Below are 16,838 nucleotides of genomic sequence, written 5' to 3' on the forward strand. Positions count from 1 at the left end.
GTAGGCTTTTTTCCTGTTTCCTCTCTTCAACAACTTCCAGTGTCTATTCTATTTGCCCTCTGAAGGAGAATTAAGCATCCTCCCTCAGATCCTTCTTGTTACTTATCTTCTTTAAAATTGTGAATTGTAGTATGGTTATCCTGTTTTATATTGTTACTATCCACTTATAAGTGAATATATACCATGCATGTCTTTCTGTGCCTGGGTCACCTCACTCAGAGTGATTTCTTCTAGTTTCATCCATTTGCCTGCACATTTCACGATTTCCTTGATTTTAATAGCTGAGTGATAAATTCGTTAATTATACCACAGTTTATATCCACTCTTCTATTGAGGGACATATAGGTTGTTTCCAGATTCTGGGTATTATGAATAAAGATGATGAACATACTTGAGCAAATGTCCTTGTATGGGGGAGCATCTTTTGGGTATATGCCAAAGAGTGGAATAGCTGGGTCTTGATGTAGCCCTATTCCAAATATTCTGAGAAAGTGCCCAGATTGATTTCCAAAGTGGTTGTACAAGTTTTCACTTCCACCAGAAGTGGCAGTGTTCCCTTTTCTCCACACCTTCACTAGCATGTGCTGTCATTTGAGTTTTTGATCTTAGCCATTCTGATGGATGTAAGACGGAATCTCAGAGTTGTTTTGATTTGCATTTCTTTAATGACTAAGACATTGTGCATTTCATTAAGTGTTTCTTGGCCATTTGATATTCCTCTGTCAAGAATTCTGTTTAGCTCTTTACCTCATTTTTAAATTCGTTTATATTGTTTGTTGGTGTTCAATTTCTTGAGTTCTTTAAATATTTTGGATATTAACCACCTGTCAGATGTAGGGTTGGTGAAGAAATTTTCCTAGTCTGTAGGCTGTCATTTTGTTCTGTTTACAGTGTCCTTTGCCTTTCAGAAGCATTTCATTTTCAAGAGGTCCCACTTATTAATTGTTAATCTTGGAGCCTGAGCTGCTGGTATTCTGTTCAGAAATTTGTCTCTTGTGCCAATGAGTACATGCCTGATCCCATTTTTTCTTCTAATAGATTTAAAGTATCTGGCTTTATGTTGAATTCTTTGATCCACTTGGACTTGAGATTTGTATAGGGTGATAATTACAGATCTATTTGCATTTTTCTATATGTAGACATCCAGTTAGACCATTTAATGAGGATACTTCTTTTCATTGTGTGGTTTTGGCTTCTTTGTAAAAAATCTTTTGTCCATAGGTATGAGGATTTATTTTGGGGTCTTCAATTCAATTCCATGATCCACCAATCTATTTTGATCCAGTACCATGAAGATTTTATTACTGTTGCTCTGTAGTACATCTTGAATTCAAGGATGGAGATACCTCTAGACTTTTTATTGTATAGGATTGTTTTAGTTATTCTGGGGTGTTTGTTTGTTTTCCCATATGCAGTTGGGAGTTCTTCTTTCAAGGTCTGTAAAGAATTATGTTGGCATTTTGATGGGAATTTCATTGAATCTGTAGATTGCTTTTGATAAGATGGCCATTTTTACTATGTTAATCCTACTGTTCCGTGAGCATGAGACATCTTTCCATCTTCTGCTATCCTCTTCAATTTATTTCTTCAGAGACTTGATGTTCTTGTCATACTGGTCTTTAATTTGCTTGGTTACAGTTACAGCAAGATGGTTTATATATTTCCATAAATTTGCCTATAAGTTTCATGATTTTATATTCTTTACAGATTAATAGTATTCCATTTTGTATATATACCAAATTTTCATTACGCATTCATCAGTAGGACATTTAATGTTTTCATTTGTTGGTTTTGTAAATAAAACACAAATGAATGTGGCTGAGAAAATATCTATGGAATAGTCTGTTTAGTCCTAAGGACCATTATAGCTCAGTCATTCAAACTACTTATATTTATTACTCTTTTCTCTTTAAAAATGGGAACTTTTGATATTTTATTGAAAATTTAATTATTATAGTTTAGTTGCTTACTAGTTATGCTGATCATCTTTGTGCTTATTTGTCTAAATAGAGACATTATAACAACACAGATTATTTATATTTTATATAAAATATCTGTGGATGTACATAATATTTGAATTATACATATATGTATATTATAGCTGCTCAAGAAATACAGAGATAACAAATCTATCCATTTTATTCCTGTTATTCATTTTCCAATTTTGTATGAATTAGTTATTAGGCAGAAGAAAAACTTTACGGTTTCTGAAGGCAACCATCTTCAAGTAATTACTTTACTTTGTAACAGTTGTACTAAAAGCACTAACACTGCTCAGTTTTTAAAAAATATTATTTTGATTTGAAATGTAGTAATAATGTTCTCAAAATCAATCTTTGTTCATCTTGAATTTCAACTACTTTTACAAAGGTATTTCACTACTAAGTTTGGAGAATTTTATTATTTCTTTGGGAAATTGTAAGAGAACATTAGTCATTAACTCTTTGAGGAAACATTTCTGTTCACATTATTTTCAAAGATACTTGTAAACTTTTTGTTTTATAGCTGTACAATGTGGTAATCCAGGAACAACAGCAAATGGGAAGGTGTTTCGAATTGATGGTACAACATTTTCCAGCTCTGTCATCTATTCCTGCATGGAAGGCTATGTCCTTTCGGGACCATCAGTCAGACAGTGCACTGCCAATGGAACATGGTCTGGAAGTTTGCCCAACTGTACAAGTAATGTTTCTCTTAATATTTTATATTTTTCATTCAAGAAAGGATATATAAAAGTGTGTTAAGTTTTAATTAAATGTTAACTCTTTTAGATTAAAATATTATATATGATTATGATTGAATTATTCACTATTGATTTCAAGAATTGGTAGCCTTACCAAGGTATTGTATTGGGTAGGCAAAAAAGAGTAGTCAAAGAAAATTAGTCATATTTTATAACATTTAATGTCACTTTAGGAATAATACTTGCTAGTTCATCAGATTGAATTAAAATTACAATTAATTCAAATTTTCATTTCCCAAACTAACTCAAACCAATAATCATCTAGAAGTCTGAAAAGCATAGGCATTATTTGTGACTGCTCACCAGGACACAGAAAAACCTAATAGGTGTTTTGATGTAATAAATCAATTCTTATTTTTGATTTGTTACAGAAAATCAGTTATAATAACAGATTTGCTGTGATGAATTCTTAAAATCTATACCCAAATGCCTATGTCTAGAATAAAGTTGTATTTAGGGTTAGAAATACAGCTCAATTTTACATTTCTTATGAATCACATATGAACCCTTGAGTTTGTTCCCAAACAATGGAAAACTAGGTCAAATAAAAAAAGCAAGAATGAGAAAAAGAAAGAAACCAGAAGGATAGAGTTAAAGGATGAACAAAAAGATAAAGGAAAGATAGAAAACTTGAAGGAAGGAAAACTGCAGGAGAAAGCATGTAATCAACACATTTATTGAAGATCACACTTGCCTAAGTGTTTTGTTTGTTCTTCTTTATGGTTTATTATTTTTCCTTCTTTCTCAGAAAGATTAGGCCAATGCCAGTATAGAATCAATTTCAAAGGCATTTTTGGAGATTTCTTGTATTATGTTGTATCAAGGTCTCTCCCTCTCTCTCTCTCTCTCTCTCTCTCTCTCTCTCTCTCTCTCTCTCTCTCTCTCTCTCCTCTTTTCTCTCTCTTCTCTTTCTCACCTCTCTCTTTTTCTATGTTTCTCTCTCTCTCTCTCTCTCTCTTAAACTTCTAAAGGTCCTTTCATATGTATTATGGCTTCATATTTTGTGTTTTTATGGGATTCCAGAGAGTAAGAATTAGTGTGTCTCTATGTACAACTGTTTCTGATGTGTTTTCTTGAGCTCTCTTCCATCTGCTCATTTGCTTTGCCTTGTTACAATTTATTTATTTATTTACGTACTTATTTATTTATTATTTATGTTTGCTTTATCTTATCACACTTACTATTATTATTGTCTCCTAGAAGTCTATTTCCCTCTTATGGAGAGGCAGAAAGTAGGTGAATCTGGATGGGAGGGTGTGTGGAGAACTTGAATGAGTAGAGATGGGGAGGGGCATTAAAAATAATTAAATTAAGAGTAGATCATTTCCAAACTTTGAAACTACAAAGTCTATTTCTTTATATTAATACTTCAAAGAGAAACATTGTGCTGAACAATTTAATTCAAGTATTAGTTTTACTAAACCAGGAGATTTGCTACAGTTCGAACACTGTATACATAACAATATGGTTAGTTCATTCATAATGGCATGAACTATGAATAGAAAAACTGTATCTCCAAAAAAGAAGCAAGGAGTTTCCAGTGAAAATTAAGCACTCTAAAAGTCTATAGTGAAAATAACTAAGAGACTGATAGTATTTTTAAGTGGATATGTAACTACAATACAATCTGTGCTTTATATTTCTTCTTATTAATGGACAGTGAACCTTAAGTAGAGTACTCTAACTTTAGACATTTTCCTAGACTTGTATTGCATGGGTCAAAAAACTGAGAAATGGAAGCATGCCCTAGCTTCCTGACTATTGGATGAACTCAGTTGTATACATTATTTTTTTAATCATGTGTGAAAAAGTAATTTTATTATTACTCATGTACATTAAAATGATTAAATTCAAGTCAAACATGATTTAATACATTTGATTCACTTTACTTGCCATTTATGGACATGTTATTTTAATGATGATTATATGCAAAGGCTTAAGTACTAATGTCAAACATGTTAAAGCTCATGTTGAAACAACTAAAATATTTAATTGAATGTTCAAATCATACCTGAAAGAAATTTTATGAAAATAAAATACCTTAGTTTAATTATATATTTAATGCAACAACATATCATAGGGATTATTTCACTTTGTGAGATATGTACAGTGTCTAGCACTTCCTTATAAGGAGCTCAAAGCAATTGCATTGGAAAATTTTAACCCAGCATACATGATGGTTTCCCATAACTCCATAGATGTAATCTCCATTCATTTAACCTCCTCTAGACTACATGCCTCCATATTATCTACTCTACATGTTTTCAATGCCTCCCTAGACCATATAGATGTATACAATAAAAGTAGAATAGTATACAAAAGGCTGTGAGATAAGGAAGGAGTGGCCTATATAGTATACAAAAGGAAGGAGTGGCCTATATATCAATTGATGGGTTCAATGACTCTTACCTTGTCCCTCCTCTTAAGAATGAGTGTTACCAATTAACAGGCCTTATCTTTTCGATCTCTTGCATGCAAATGGAGTTATCATGTTAAAAACGGTGTTCAGTTTGCTAGGAAGACCATTTCTACGGTGTTACAAAAATACCTGAAATAGTGTAATTCATAAAGCTCATTGGTTGTGAAGGCTGAGGAGTGTTGGGTCAAGTAGTCATCTAATTCTGTCTAGTGACAGCTCCTCTATGCTTCCAAAATAGTTTTTTTCCCCATTCAGTAGAAGAAGGCAGGAAAAAAAAACAAACAAAACAAACACATTCTAACCAGTACAAACCCAAATACATGGTTCTAATTCCATTTATGAGAACAAGCCCCTCACACCTCCCCTCCTGAAATCTCCATCTATTAATATTATATCATTGGAGTTGGGTAAATTTCCACATAATTTTTTTGGTGAAAGCAAACATTCAAATGGTAGTGCATTTACAAGCTCATATGTATGCATGCAAATGCATACGCAGACATATACAACCAAAAAACCTTCATCTTTTTCTATTCTAATGCCTATCCTTGAGTATTTACCACTTAGAAATTGTTCTAAGTGATTAACAGAACTCCTCTACTTAGTTATCACGCTTGTGAAAAATGTACTATTATTACTTCAATTTCACATTGGAAACATTAGTAATTTTGGGGTGGGTAGGACAAGTCTTTATTTGCAATAGCAAATCAGTAAGTGTAGGAGCTAAAATTAGTATTGTGTATTGCACTTGCAAACCAGCATTCTAATGTTTCCTTCTGACCCTGAACTTTGTGTTTTCTGCCTGGTTTTCTTTACTATCTTTACTCTCTGTCTTCATTGCAATGGCAAATAACCTACAGCCTGATATAATAATAAGAGCTCTTGAGCAAAAGCTCTTCCCTCCACAGTGTTCTTTCTTCTGAACAGGCAGGTCCTTATTATGCAAGTTCTCAGTGAGAGCTTCCCACAAACCACTAGTTTTCTCCTTGTGCATTAAAGATTATATCCTAGAGTCAAGTTTACACAGTCAAACAGCATAAAACATGAACAGAAGAATTTTAAGCATGAAGGTACACCCATAAACAAAACAGCCTGGGAGAAAAAGATGTTTGATGCCACAAAAAGTAGCTAAAAATAGCACTCTGATTTTAAGTTTGATGGAGTGCTTTTCTATGTGTTTATATTAAGAGACAATATTTGAGGCACTACAGGCAGCTACGGAATAAAGACAGTGGTAGATATAGTATTCCCTATGGAAGAGAACACCAATTGATTATGTAGTACTTAACAGACGGCACTGAAAACAGAAAAAAGCAAATGATACAGACTGAGCATGTTATGTTTAGAAATATAGATGTAGTTACATATATACATACATATGTAAAAAATGAAAAATTGACCATGAAATTGAAAGAGAACAAGGAGGTGAGGAGAGGGGAAGGGAAGTATTTGCATTATCATAATTGAAATACTTTTTTTAAAAAAAAAATGGAGTATAGTCTTTATTTTTGTTTTTAATTTGTTCACTTTATATCCTGATTATAGCCTTGTTCCTCTTCACCTCTTAATTCGACCCTCCCTCCATCTAACCCTCTCCCTCCCTCCTTCCCTTAGTCATCAGAAAGGGGCGCCCTCCTCCCCTATTGTCTCACTTCAGCCTATCAAGCCTTATCTGAAATGCCATTTCCTCAGTGACCTGGGGAGCCATCCCTACCAGGGGGACGTAATCAATGTGTGGGGACTAGAGTCCATGTCAGAAGTAGTCTCTACTCCCTGTATTTTGGGACCCACAAGGACACAGTGCTTCCTATTTCCTGCATATGAGAATCGGTTCTAGGTCCTCAGAATGCGTGGTTCTAGGTTGGTGCATCAGTCTCTGCAGCACTATCCTCCTATGCCCAGATTGTTGGATCCATTGTTCTCTTTGTGGACCTCCTGACTCCTCCATGTCCTTCTATCCCCAACTTTTCCACAAAACTTCCAGCACTCTACCCTAAGTTTGGCTATGGGTCTCAGCATCTGCTTGGACCCCCTGCTGGGTGGAGACTTTCAGATGACACCTATGGTAAGCTCCCTTGCTGTTCCTTCCTTTCAACTGCTTCTGGGGTCTATATCATTAGTTCTTCTGAGTGAGAATTAGGCATTCTTTAGGTCTGTGTATTGTAGTGTGGTAGTTGGCTGTATTATGTGGCTAAAATCGGTTTATAAATGAGTATATACCATATATGTCTTTCTGGGTCTGGACTACCTCACTGAGTTCCATCCATTTGACTGCAAATTTCAAGATTTCTTTGTTTTTAATACCTGAGTAGTATTTCACTGTGTAAATGTACCACAGTTTCTTTGTCCATTCTTTGGTTGAGGGACATCTACGTTGTTTCCAGATTCTGGCTATTATGAATAATGCTGCTATGAACATAGTTGATTAAATGTCATCATTGTATGGTGGAGCATCTTTTGGGTACATGCTGAGGACTGATATAGATGCGTCTTGACGTAGCACTATTCCCAATTTTCTGAGAAAGCCCCTGATTGATTTCCAAAGTGGTTGTACAAATTTCACTGCTACCATCAATTGAGGAGTTGTTCCTCTTTCTCCACATCCTTACCAGCATATGCTGTTGCTTGAGCTTTTGATCTTAGCCATTCTGATAAATGTAAGATGGAATCTCAGAGTCATTTTGGTTTGCATTTCCATGATGAGTAGAGACTTGAGCATTTCTTTAAATGCTTCTTGGCCAATGTACTTTTCTCTGTTGCAAATTCACTTTTTAGTCCTGTACCACATTCTTTAATTGGATTATTTGGATTGGTGATGTTTAATTTCTTGAGTTTTTTAAAATATATTTTTTATATTAGCCCTCAGTCAGATGTAGGGTTGGTGAAGATCTTTTCCCAGTCTGTAGGCTATCATTTTGTTCTGTTGACAATGTCCTTTGCCTTACAGAAGCCTTTCAGTTTCTTGAGGTACCATTTATTAATTTTTGTTCTTAGAGCCTGAGCTGTTGGTGTTCTGTTCGGGAAGTTAACTCTTGTGCCAATGAACCCAAGGCTCTTCCCCACTTTTTCTTCTAACAGATTTAATGTGTCCAGTTTTATGTTGAGATCTTTAATAAACTTAGACTTTAGTTTTGTGCAGAGTGATAAGTAAGGGTCCATTTGAATTTTTCTACATGTAGACAACCAGTTACCAGCACCATTTATTGAAGATGCTATCTCTTGTGCTTCGTCCATTGTATGATTTTAGCTTCTTTGAAAAAAATCAATGTCCATAGGTGTTTGGGTTTATTTCTGTGTCTTAGATTTGATTCTATCGATCCACCTGTTTCTATGCCAGTACCATGCTGGTTTTATTACTACTGCTCATTCGTACAGCATGCGATCAGGGATGAAGTTACCTCCAGAAGACCTTTTATTGTTTAGGATTGTCTTAGCTATTCCCATTTTTCAAATGAAGTTGAGAATTCTTCTTTCAATGTCTATAAAAATTTTGTTGGGAATATCATTTAATCTATAGATTGCTTTTGGCAAGATGATCACCTTTATATGTTAATCCTACTAGTCCATGAGCATGGAAGATCTTTCCATCTTCTGATATCTTCAATTTCTTTTCTCAGAGACTTGAAGCTATTTTCATACAGATATTTCACTTGCTTGATTAGAGTTACATCAAGATACTTTATGTTTTTTGGCTATTGTGAAGAGTGTTGTTTCTCTAATTTCTCTCACAGCCTTTTGTCTTTTGTGTAAAGGAAGGCTACTGTTTTTTTTTTTTAATTTATTTTGTATCCAGACACTTTGCTGAAGGTGTTTATTAAGTGTAAGAGTTAAGTACTTTTAACAGCAGAAGAAATACTCATTCAAGAGTGCAACAAAATTGCACCCCAGCCCCCCCCCCAAAAAAAAAAAAACCGCCCTAGGACAAATGGTTTTTGAGAAAATTTCTACCAAACTTTCAAAAATGACTCAATCCTAATACTCCTCACACTTCCACAAAACAGAAACAGAAGGGACATGGCAAAACTCATTCTATGAAGCCACAGTCATCATGATGCTGACACCACACAATTACCTGCTAACCAAACCTAAGAACACATCAAATAAATCATTAACCATGATTAAGTAGGTTTTATCCAAGGAATGCAGGGACCATTCAACAGCTATACTAAAATGCATCAAGGTAATTTACGGTATAAACAAGTTGAAAGAAAAAAGTCACATGATAGTTTCATTAGATGCAGAAAAAAAATTATGACAAAATACAACAGCACTTCATTATTAAAGTCTTGGAGAGATCAGGGATACAAGGCCCAAACATACCATAATAATGGCTATATACAGCAATCCAATAGCCAGCCAACATCAAAGTAAATGGAGAGAAACTCAAAGCATTTCTACTAAAATCAAGGACAAGACAGTGCTGTCCACTCTTGTCATATCTCTTCAATATAGTACTTGAAGTTTTAGCTAGAACAATAAGACAATGAAAAGAGAGCAAGTAGATCATTATTGATAAGGAAGAAGTCATATCACTATTCACAGAATATATGCTAATAAACACCTTTAGCAAAGTGGCTGGATACAGGACTAATTAAAAATATCAGTAGCCATCCTTTTTAAAAATTACAAGCTGAGAAAGAAATTAGCAAAACAACACCATTCACGATAGTCACAAATGATATAAAGTATTGTGGCATAACTTTAAGCAAGGAAATAAAAAACTATAGAACAAGAACTTCATGTCTCTAAAGAAATAAATTGAAGAAGATACCAGAAAATGGAAAGATGTCTCACCTCATTGATTGGTAGGATAAGCATAATAAAAATGCCACCTTACTAAAAGCAATCTACAAATTCAATGTGCTTCTCATTAAAACACAAACACAATTCTTTACAGACCTTGAAAGAACCATTCTCAATTTCATATGAAAAAGAAAACAGAATAGCTAAACTAATCCAATAAAATAAAAAAGTTCTAGAGGTATCTCCAGCCTGACTTTAAGCTCTACTACAGAGAAATAGTAATAAAACCAACTGGTACTAACATAGAAATAGACTGATTAATCAGTGGAATTAGATAAGAGTATCCAGAAATAAACCCACACATCTATACACACTTGATATTTGACAAAGATGCTAAAAGTATACAATGGAAAAGAGACAACATCTTCATCAAATGATGCTGGTCTTATTGGATGTCTACATGTAGAAAATATAGAAACAGATACATATTTATCACCCCACACAAAACTCTAGTTGAAGTGGACAAAATATCTCCAGATACAGTAAAACTATTAGAAAAGAAAGTGGAAAAGAACCTTGAACACATTGGAGCAGGAGACAACTTCTTGAACAGAAGTTCAAGTCTCAGGCTCCAAGTTAAACAATTAATTGGGACTTCTTGAAACTTAAAAGCTTCTGTAAGGCCAAGGACATTGTCAATAGAAAGTAATGACAGTCTACAGATTGAGAAAAGATCTTCAAAAATCTAACATCTGAAAAAAGACTAATATCCAAAATATATAAAGAACTCAAAATATTAAACATCAATAAACAAAATAAGCCAATTAAAAATGGAATACAGAGCTAAACAGAATTCTCAACAGAGGAATCTCAAATGGCCAAGAATTGCTTAAAGAAATGCTCAATGTCCTTAGTCGTTAGAGAAATGCAAATCAAGTGACTCTGAGATTCCATCTTACATTTATCAGAAGGCCTAAGATCAAAAAGTCAAGTGGCAGCACATTCTGGCAAGGATGTGGAAAAAGGGCAACACTCATCCATTGTTGGTGGGAATGCATACATGAACAATGACTATAGAAATCAATTTGGCATTTACTTAGAAAATTGGGAATAGTTCTACCTCAAGACCCATCTATACCACTCCTGGGCATTTACCCAAAAGATGCTCCACCATACAGCAAAGCCATTTGCTCAACTATATTCATAGCAGCTTTATTTGTAATAGACAGAATCTGGAAACAACCTAGATGTTCCTCAACTGAAGAATGGATAAAGAAACTGTGGTGTAATTTACACAATGGAATACTTTTCAGGTATTAAAAACAAAGAACTGTTGAAATTTGCAGGCAAATGGATAGAACTAGGAATGATCACCTTGAGTAAGGCAATGCTGACCCAGAAAGACACACGTGGTATGTAACTCACTTATAAGTGGATTTTAGCCATATACTACAATGAACAGATCCAAAGAAGATAACTAATAAGGATGATTCAAGGAAGATGCTTACGTCTCATTCAGAAGTGGAAGTATTATAGAAAGAGGTGGTAGTTGAATAGAGAAAAAATAAGTTAGGAGAGGGAAACAGATATATATTAGGGTGGAGATCAGACCTAGGGAGATTGGGACCAGAAACACAAAAGGCCTGTAGATAAAAGAGAAACTGTGGACACGTGAATGTCTGGAACAAGCTGGAGACCTAAGTCAGGGTAGGTTCCCGAGCAATATGAGAGGGACTCTAGCAAAGGCTCGTGTTAGCAGAAGCCATAGAGAATGAAGAGGATCCCCTCTAACTAGACAAGTCTCCTAGTAGATAGAGGGAAACACCAACCCATGACAAACCTTTGACTCAAAAATTACCCTGCAGGCATAAATATAGAGCAGATAGAGCAGAGATTGAGGGAATGTTTAACCAATGCCTGGCCCAACCCAAAAAATACCCCATGGGAGGGAACCAAACCCTGACACTAATAACATACTCTGCTATGCTTGCAAACAGGAGTCTAGTAGAGTTGTCCTTTGAGAAGTTCCAGCCAGCAGTGGCTAGAAATGTATGCTAAGATTCACAGCCAAACATTGGAGGAAGCATAGGGAATCTAGTGGAAACTTATCGGTGGGGGATGGTGGAGAAAAGGACCTGGAAGTGACAAGAGTGTCACAAGAACACCAAGAAAGCCAACTGGCCAGGGCCCAGTGGAGCTTTATGATACTTGGGTAGCAACCAAGGACCTTGCATGGACTGGACATAGGCATCAGACAAAGATATAGCTGATTATTAGCTCATGTTACATGTGGGTCCTCTATTGAGGGGAGCAGGGGCTCTCTCTGATATAGACTGTCTTGCCAGGTTTTTTATTACTCCCCCCTGGCAAGATTGCCTTGCCAAGCCTGTAAGGAAGAGAACATGCTCTGTGTCCTGATGCAACTTGAAGAGCTGGGGTGAATAGGAAAGGAAGCTCCTCTTCTGAGGAATAGGGGAGGAGTTTGAGAGAGAGAGAGAGAGAGAGAGAGAGAGAGAGAGAGAGAGAGAGAGAGGAGAGAGAGAGAGAGAGAGAGAGAGAGAGAGAGAGAGAGAGAGAGAGAGAGAGAGAGAGAGAGAGAGACACGATGGGACTAGGAGGTGAGGAGGATGCTACCACCAGGATGTAAAGTGAATTTAAAAAATGAATGCATTAAACTAGGTTATTAATGTGCCTCTCCCTTTCCATGTACACCAGATATGTGTATACCTAGTACCTGGAGCCCATAGTATATTTTGTACACATGGGGTTTTGTGAAAAAGAATTTGGATTAGTGTTCAGAGCAACCACAACAAAACAAAATTTCTCACTGATTTACTTGGAAGGTTCTCCCCCGCCACTGCCCCTTATTTCCTCCTTGCTCTCTCACTCTTTTTTGCTCTTTTACAAACTAGAATTTCTACTTCCAAAATGACCAATGCCCAGTACATGCATTTGGCAGGTCTTACTCATTTGAGACAGAGCCAGTACATTAAATAAATCAATTTGAGTGATAAGGATTCTAAGGCTTTTCATTCCCAACAACCAGCATAAAAATAGTCATTACTAAATCTTGGTTCCAAGTCCAGAATGAAACCTTTCAGAGATTTTTTTTCTTCTTACTGCAGGTAATTTTAAATGTCCCAAGAGAGGACTAGGTGAGGAATAATCAGAAAATAGAATGAATGAATGCTAAGACATGATCTGCTTCCTTTGAAGGAGAGGGTGCCATGACTCAGTACTGTTGTTCTAGACCTTGGTCTATTTCACTTTCTAGGAAACATATATCAGTGTTGGATATTTTTGTTGGTCACACTCAGAGTGGGGCTTACATTGGGAGGAAGTGGGTAGTAACTAGTTATCATGCAGAATATCCACAATGCACAAAAATCATTACCACAGTCAGGAATTATCTGGGCAAAAACAATAGTACCAATGTTGAGGTTCAGATATCCTCTATCTTTGAGATTTGAAAAGAAAATTTACATTCAAATTGAGAGACAACTTAAGTTTACATTACTAGATAGTTGCTTCAACATTATTTTGTGGATACAGTAGTATATATTCTTTTGTTGGCAAAGCCTTAGTATATACCTCTAATCCCTTTGGTTAGAATACACACCTTAATCCCTCTGGTTGGAATATAGACATGACACATCTTCAGTCCCTCTGGCAGGAATATAGTGCACATCTTTAATCCAAAAACAGTGGTGTCTAATTGAGGGGCAAAATGACCAATCAGAGAAGGATTTGGCAGAATGAGTCACGGGTAGGATACATCCACCTCTCATGAGAACAAAGAGGAAGGAGAGGCTACTTAACGAGAGAGAGAGAGAGAGAGAGAGAGAGAGAGAGAGAGAGAGAGAGAGAGAGAGAGAGAGAGAGAGGAGGAGAGATAGTACAAGAGAATTCTTGGAAATGGTACAGCAGAGTTTGGGAGTTGGGTTGGGTAGGAGGCAGTTCAATTCAATTCAGTTGAGCTGTTCAGTTGCATTCAGTTCCTGCAGTCAGTGCAGTTCAGTTCCTGGAATTCAGAGGCAATTTTTTCTTTTTCTTTTTTTTTTTTTAATTTATTGTTTTTATTATTAACTTATTCTTGTTACATCTCAATGGTTATCCCATCCCTTGTATCCTCCCATTCTTCCCTCCCCCCCATTTTTCCCTTATTCCCCTCCTCTATGACTGTTCCTGAGGGGGATTACCTCCCCCTGTATATGCTCATAGGGTATCAAGTCTCTTCTTGGTAACCTGCTGTCCTTCCTCTGAGTGCCACCAGGTCCCCCCCTCCAGGGGACATGGTCTAATGTGAGGCACCAGAGTATGTGAGAAAGTCATAACCCACTCTCCACTCAACTGTGGAGAATGTTCTGACCATTGGCTAGATCTGGGTAGGGGTTTAAAGTTTACCGCCTGTATTGTCCTTGGCTGGTGCCTTAGTTTGAGCGGGACCCCTGGGCCCAAATATGCCTATCATAATGTTCTACTTGTAGGGCAGTTTTTTTCTAAGCAGAGCAATTCAGTGAGAAGTTGTGAGAAGTCAGTGAGAATCAGTCAGCTTGGAGAAGAGTTTTGATCCTGAACAGCTGAGTTAAACCATCCAGCGAGAGTTCAGAACTAGAAAGAGTAAGTCTTGGAGCCTGAAAACATTCTCAGTCTAGGTTAGCAGACTGAGACCAGAAGCTGAAGTCTTCTGGGCTCAGGGCTTGCAGAAGATTAAGTTGTATGGAGGCTAGAAGCTTCCAGGCCTAGGTCTAGGCATAGATAGAACAGAACTAGGTACATTCTGGGCTCAGCCCAAGTCACATATTCCTAAAGCTTGGGTATGGCCCTTATCTCATGTTCTCATTTGAGAAAATAAAAACAACATTTTCAGTGTCTGGTGTCTCAAAAAACATACATCTTGCTGCTCTAGAACAGTGAACAAAGATTAAGACAATAAATAATTTAACTATATGTCTCAAAAGGGTATATAGAATATTAAAATCAATTAATTAGGCCTATAAGTGAAACATGTACAATATTCATTACATATTCCATTAAAATAAATTTTATTGGAGAAATAGAAGGATCCAGAGGGTCCTAGAAACCTACAAGAAGAACATTATGACAGGCGGATCTGGGCCCAGGGGTCCTGCTCAAACTATTGCACCAGCCAAGGACAATACATGCAATAAACTTCAAACCCCTACCCAGATCTAGTCAATGAACAGGACATTCTCGACAGTTGAGGGGAGAATTTGGACTGGCTTTCACACTAACTCTGGTGCCCCATATTTGACCACGTCCCCTTTATGAGGAGGCCTGGTGGCACTCAGAGGAAGGATAGTAGGTTTTATACCCTATGAGCATATACAGGGGGAAGAGGTCCCCCTCATCACAATCACAGGGGAAAGGAGTAAAGGGGAAATGGGGGGGGGAAGAAGGAATGAGAGGATACAAGGGATGGGATAACAATTGAGATGTAATATGAATAAAATAATAAAATATATTAAAAAACAAAAAAATACAAAAAACTTATGGGGCATGTGATGTTATTTTTTATTAAAAATATACATTCATATGTTCACAAAAGAAGTAAAACTGAAAATAGATCTAAGGTAGTGACAAAAATTTACCTAACTACTACAGTTATCTTTCACTTATTCTGTAGAGATCCCATTTGTAAAATTTATGATAAATTGTACCAACTGAATAAAAAGAATGAGCATATTTCCACAAAAATAGATTGAATAATTTAAAACAATGTAATTTAGGTGGGTTTATTTCTAAACTAAAAATTCAATTACTTTGTAAACTCATGAAATTGTTTATTCTATAAACAAGTATTTAATCTCTTATGGTGATGCATGCACTATACTATTTTTTGAGAATACAAGAACATAGAAATTTCAGTCTTGTTATCGAGTAGTATATGCATGTATTTAGGGATTTGAGCGGTTTTTGGAGATTTTCTGTAGAAAACCCACAGCATCCACTATGGCATATTAACATCTCTAACTTTAGAATAAAGTCCTAAAGAGTTACTGTTCAATATTTTGTCTACAAAAACCAAGGCCTCCTCTGATAGCTGCAAACAAATTGGTCGTGAATGAATTGACTAGCCAAGCAAGTGCTATTTACAAAGACTGTTGCTATTGGAAACTGACTCTTCTACTGGCCTTTGCTTCATTAGGAAGTCATGAAACAAACTCTTCTGAAGCTTTTGTTGTCATATGTTCTATCATGCAGCCACTGCAGTGATCACAGCTCTTTCTCAGTGCCTGGGTGAAGCACAAACCCTAGCTTTCCTCTTGTGGTGCACGCACCTCAGCTTATGAGCACTCTTACCTACTCCATGAATAATCCTTCTTGCCTTGGTTCAAATTCAATGTGTAAACGGTGCTGTCCAGACAAGATTTTGTGGATGTTCTCCTAATGTCCTCTTTCTCATTAAGAATCGGGTGAAACCAGGAATTAACCAAAAAAAGTGCAATAAAATACATGTAAAGTCTGTAGTCAATTTTATATGGTGGTAAATTTGGAAGCCAGAAAAAGAAATAGTTTTGGTAATGTGCAGGATTATTTATTTCCTATACAAATCTGTTTTATCTTGTTAAGATTTTTCTTATTGATAATAAATGGAAGAAAAGTTTTCATGCTATAAATTTTAAGATAGAGTTTAGGTTAAATTTGACTAGTTGAAGTCTACCAACTAATTTACAAGCCAAAGGATTATATATGAGATATCCTACATATTATTCCTCAACTTTAATTGAAACATTTATACTAAAGACCCTTAGGATCCAAAAGAATAGAATGATATAAAATATTGACATTAATTAATCTTAATAGAAAACCAGTAATAATTTAATCATAGTGTTATAGTGTTTCATTTCTCAGTTCAATCTATGTATGTGACCTAGAATCTTCAAATATTAGGAAAAGTTAACTTGAAAA

General features: G+C 35.9%; 1 protein-coding gene across 2 annotated transcripts in view; it reads left to right on the top strand.

Annotated features, from left to right (window-relative positions):
- The window catches only part of Csmd3 (CUB and Sushi multiple domains 3), a 1,090,370-nt gene that overhangs the window by 1,028,193 nt on the left and 45,339 nt on the right, over window positions 1–16,838 (top strand). For both annotated transcript variants that reach the window (XM_051159708.1, XM_051159709.1), the window contains one exon: window positions 2,506–2,682. In XM_051159708.1, coding sequence (XP_051015665.1) covers window positions 2,506–2,682 — 177 coding nt within the window. The remainder of the gene's footprint in view (window positions 1–2,505; window positions 2,683–16,838) is intronic.

This window comes from Acomys russatus, chromosome 17 (assembly GCF_903995435.1).
Source record: "Acomys russatus chromosome 17, mAcoRus1.1, whole genome shotgun sequence".
NCBI classification, from domain to species: Eukaryota; Metazoa; Chordata; class Mammalia; order Rodentia; family Muridae; genus Acomys; species Acomys russatus.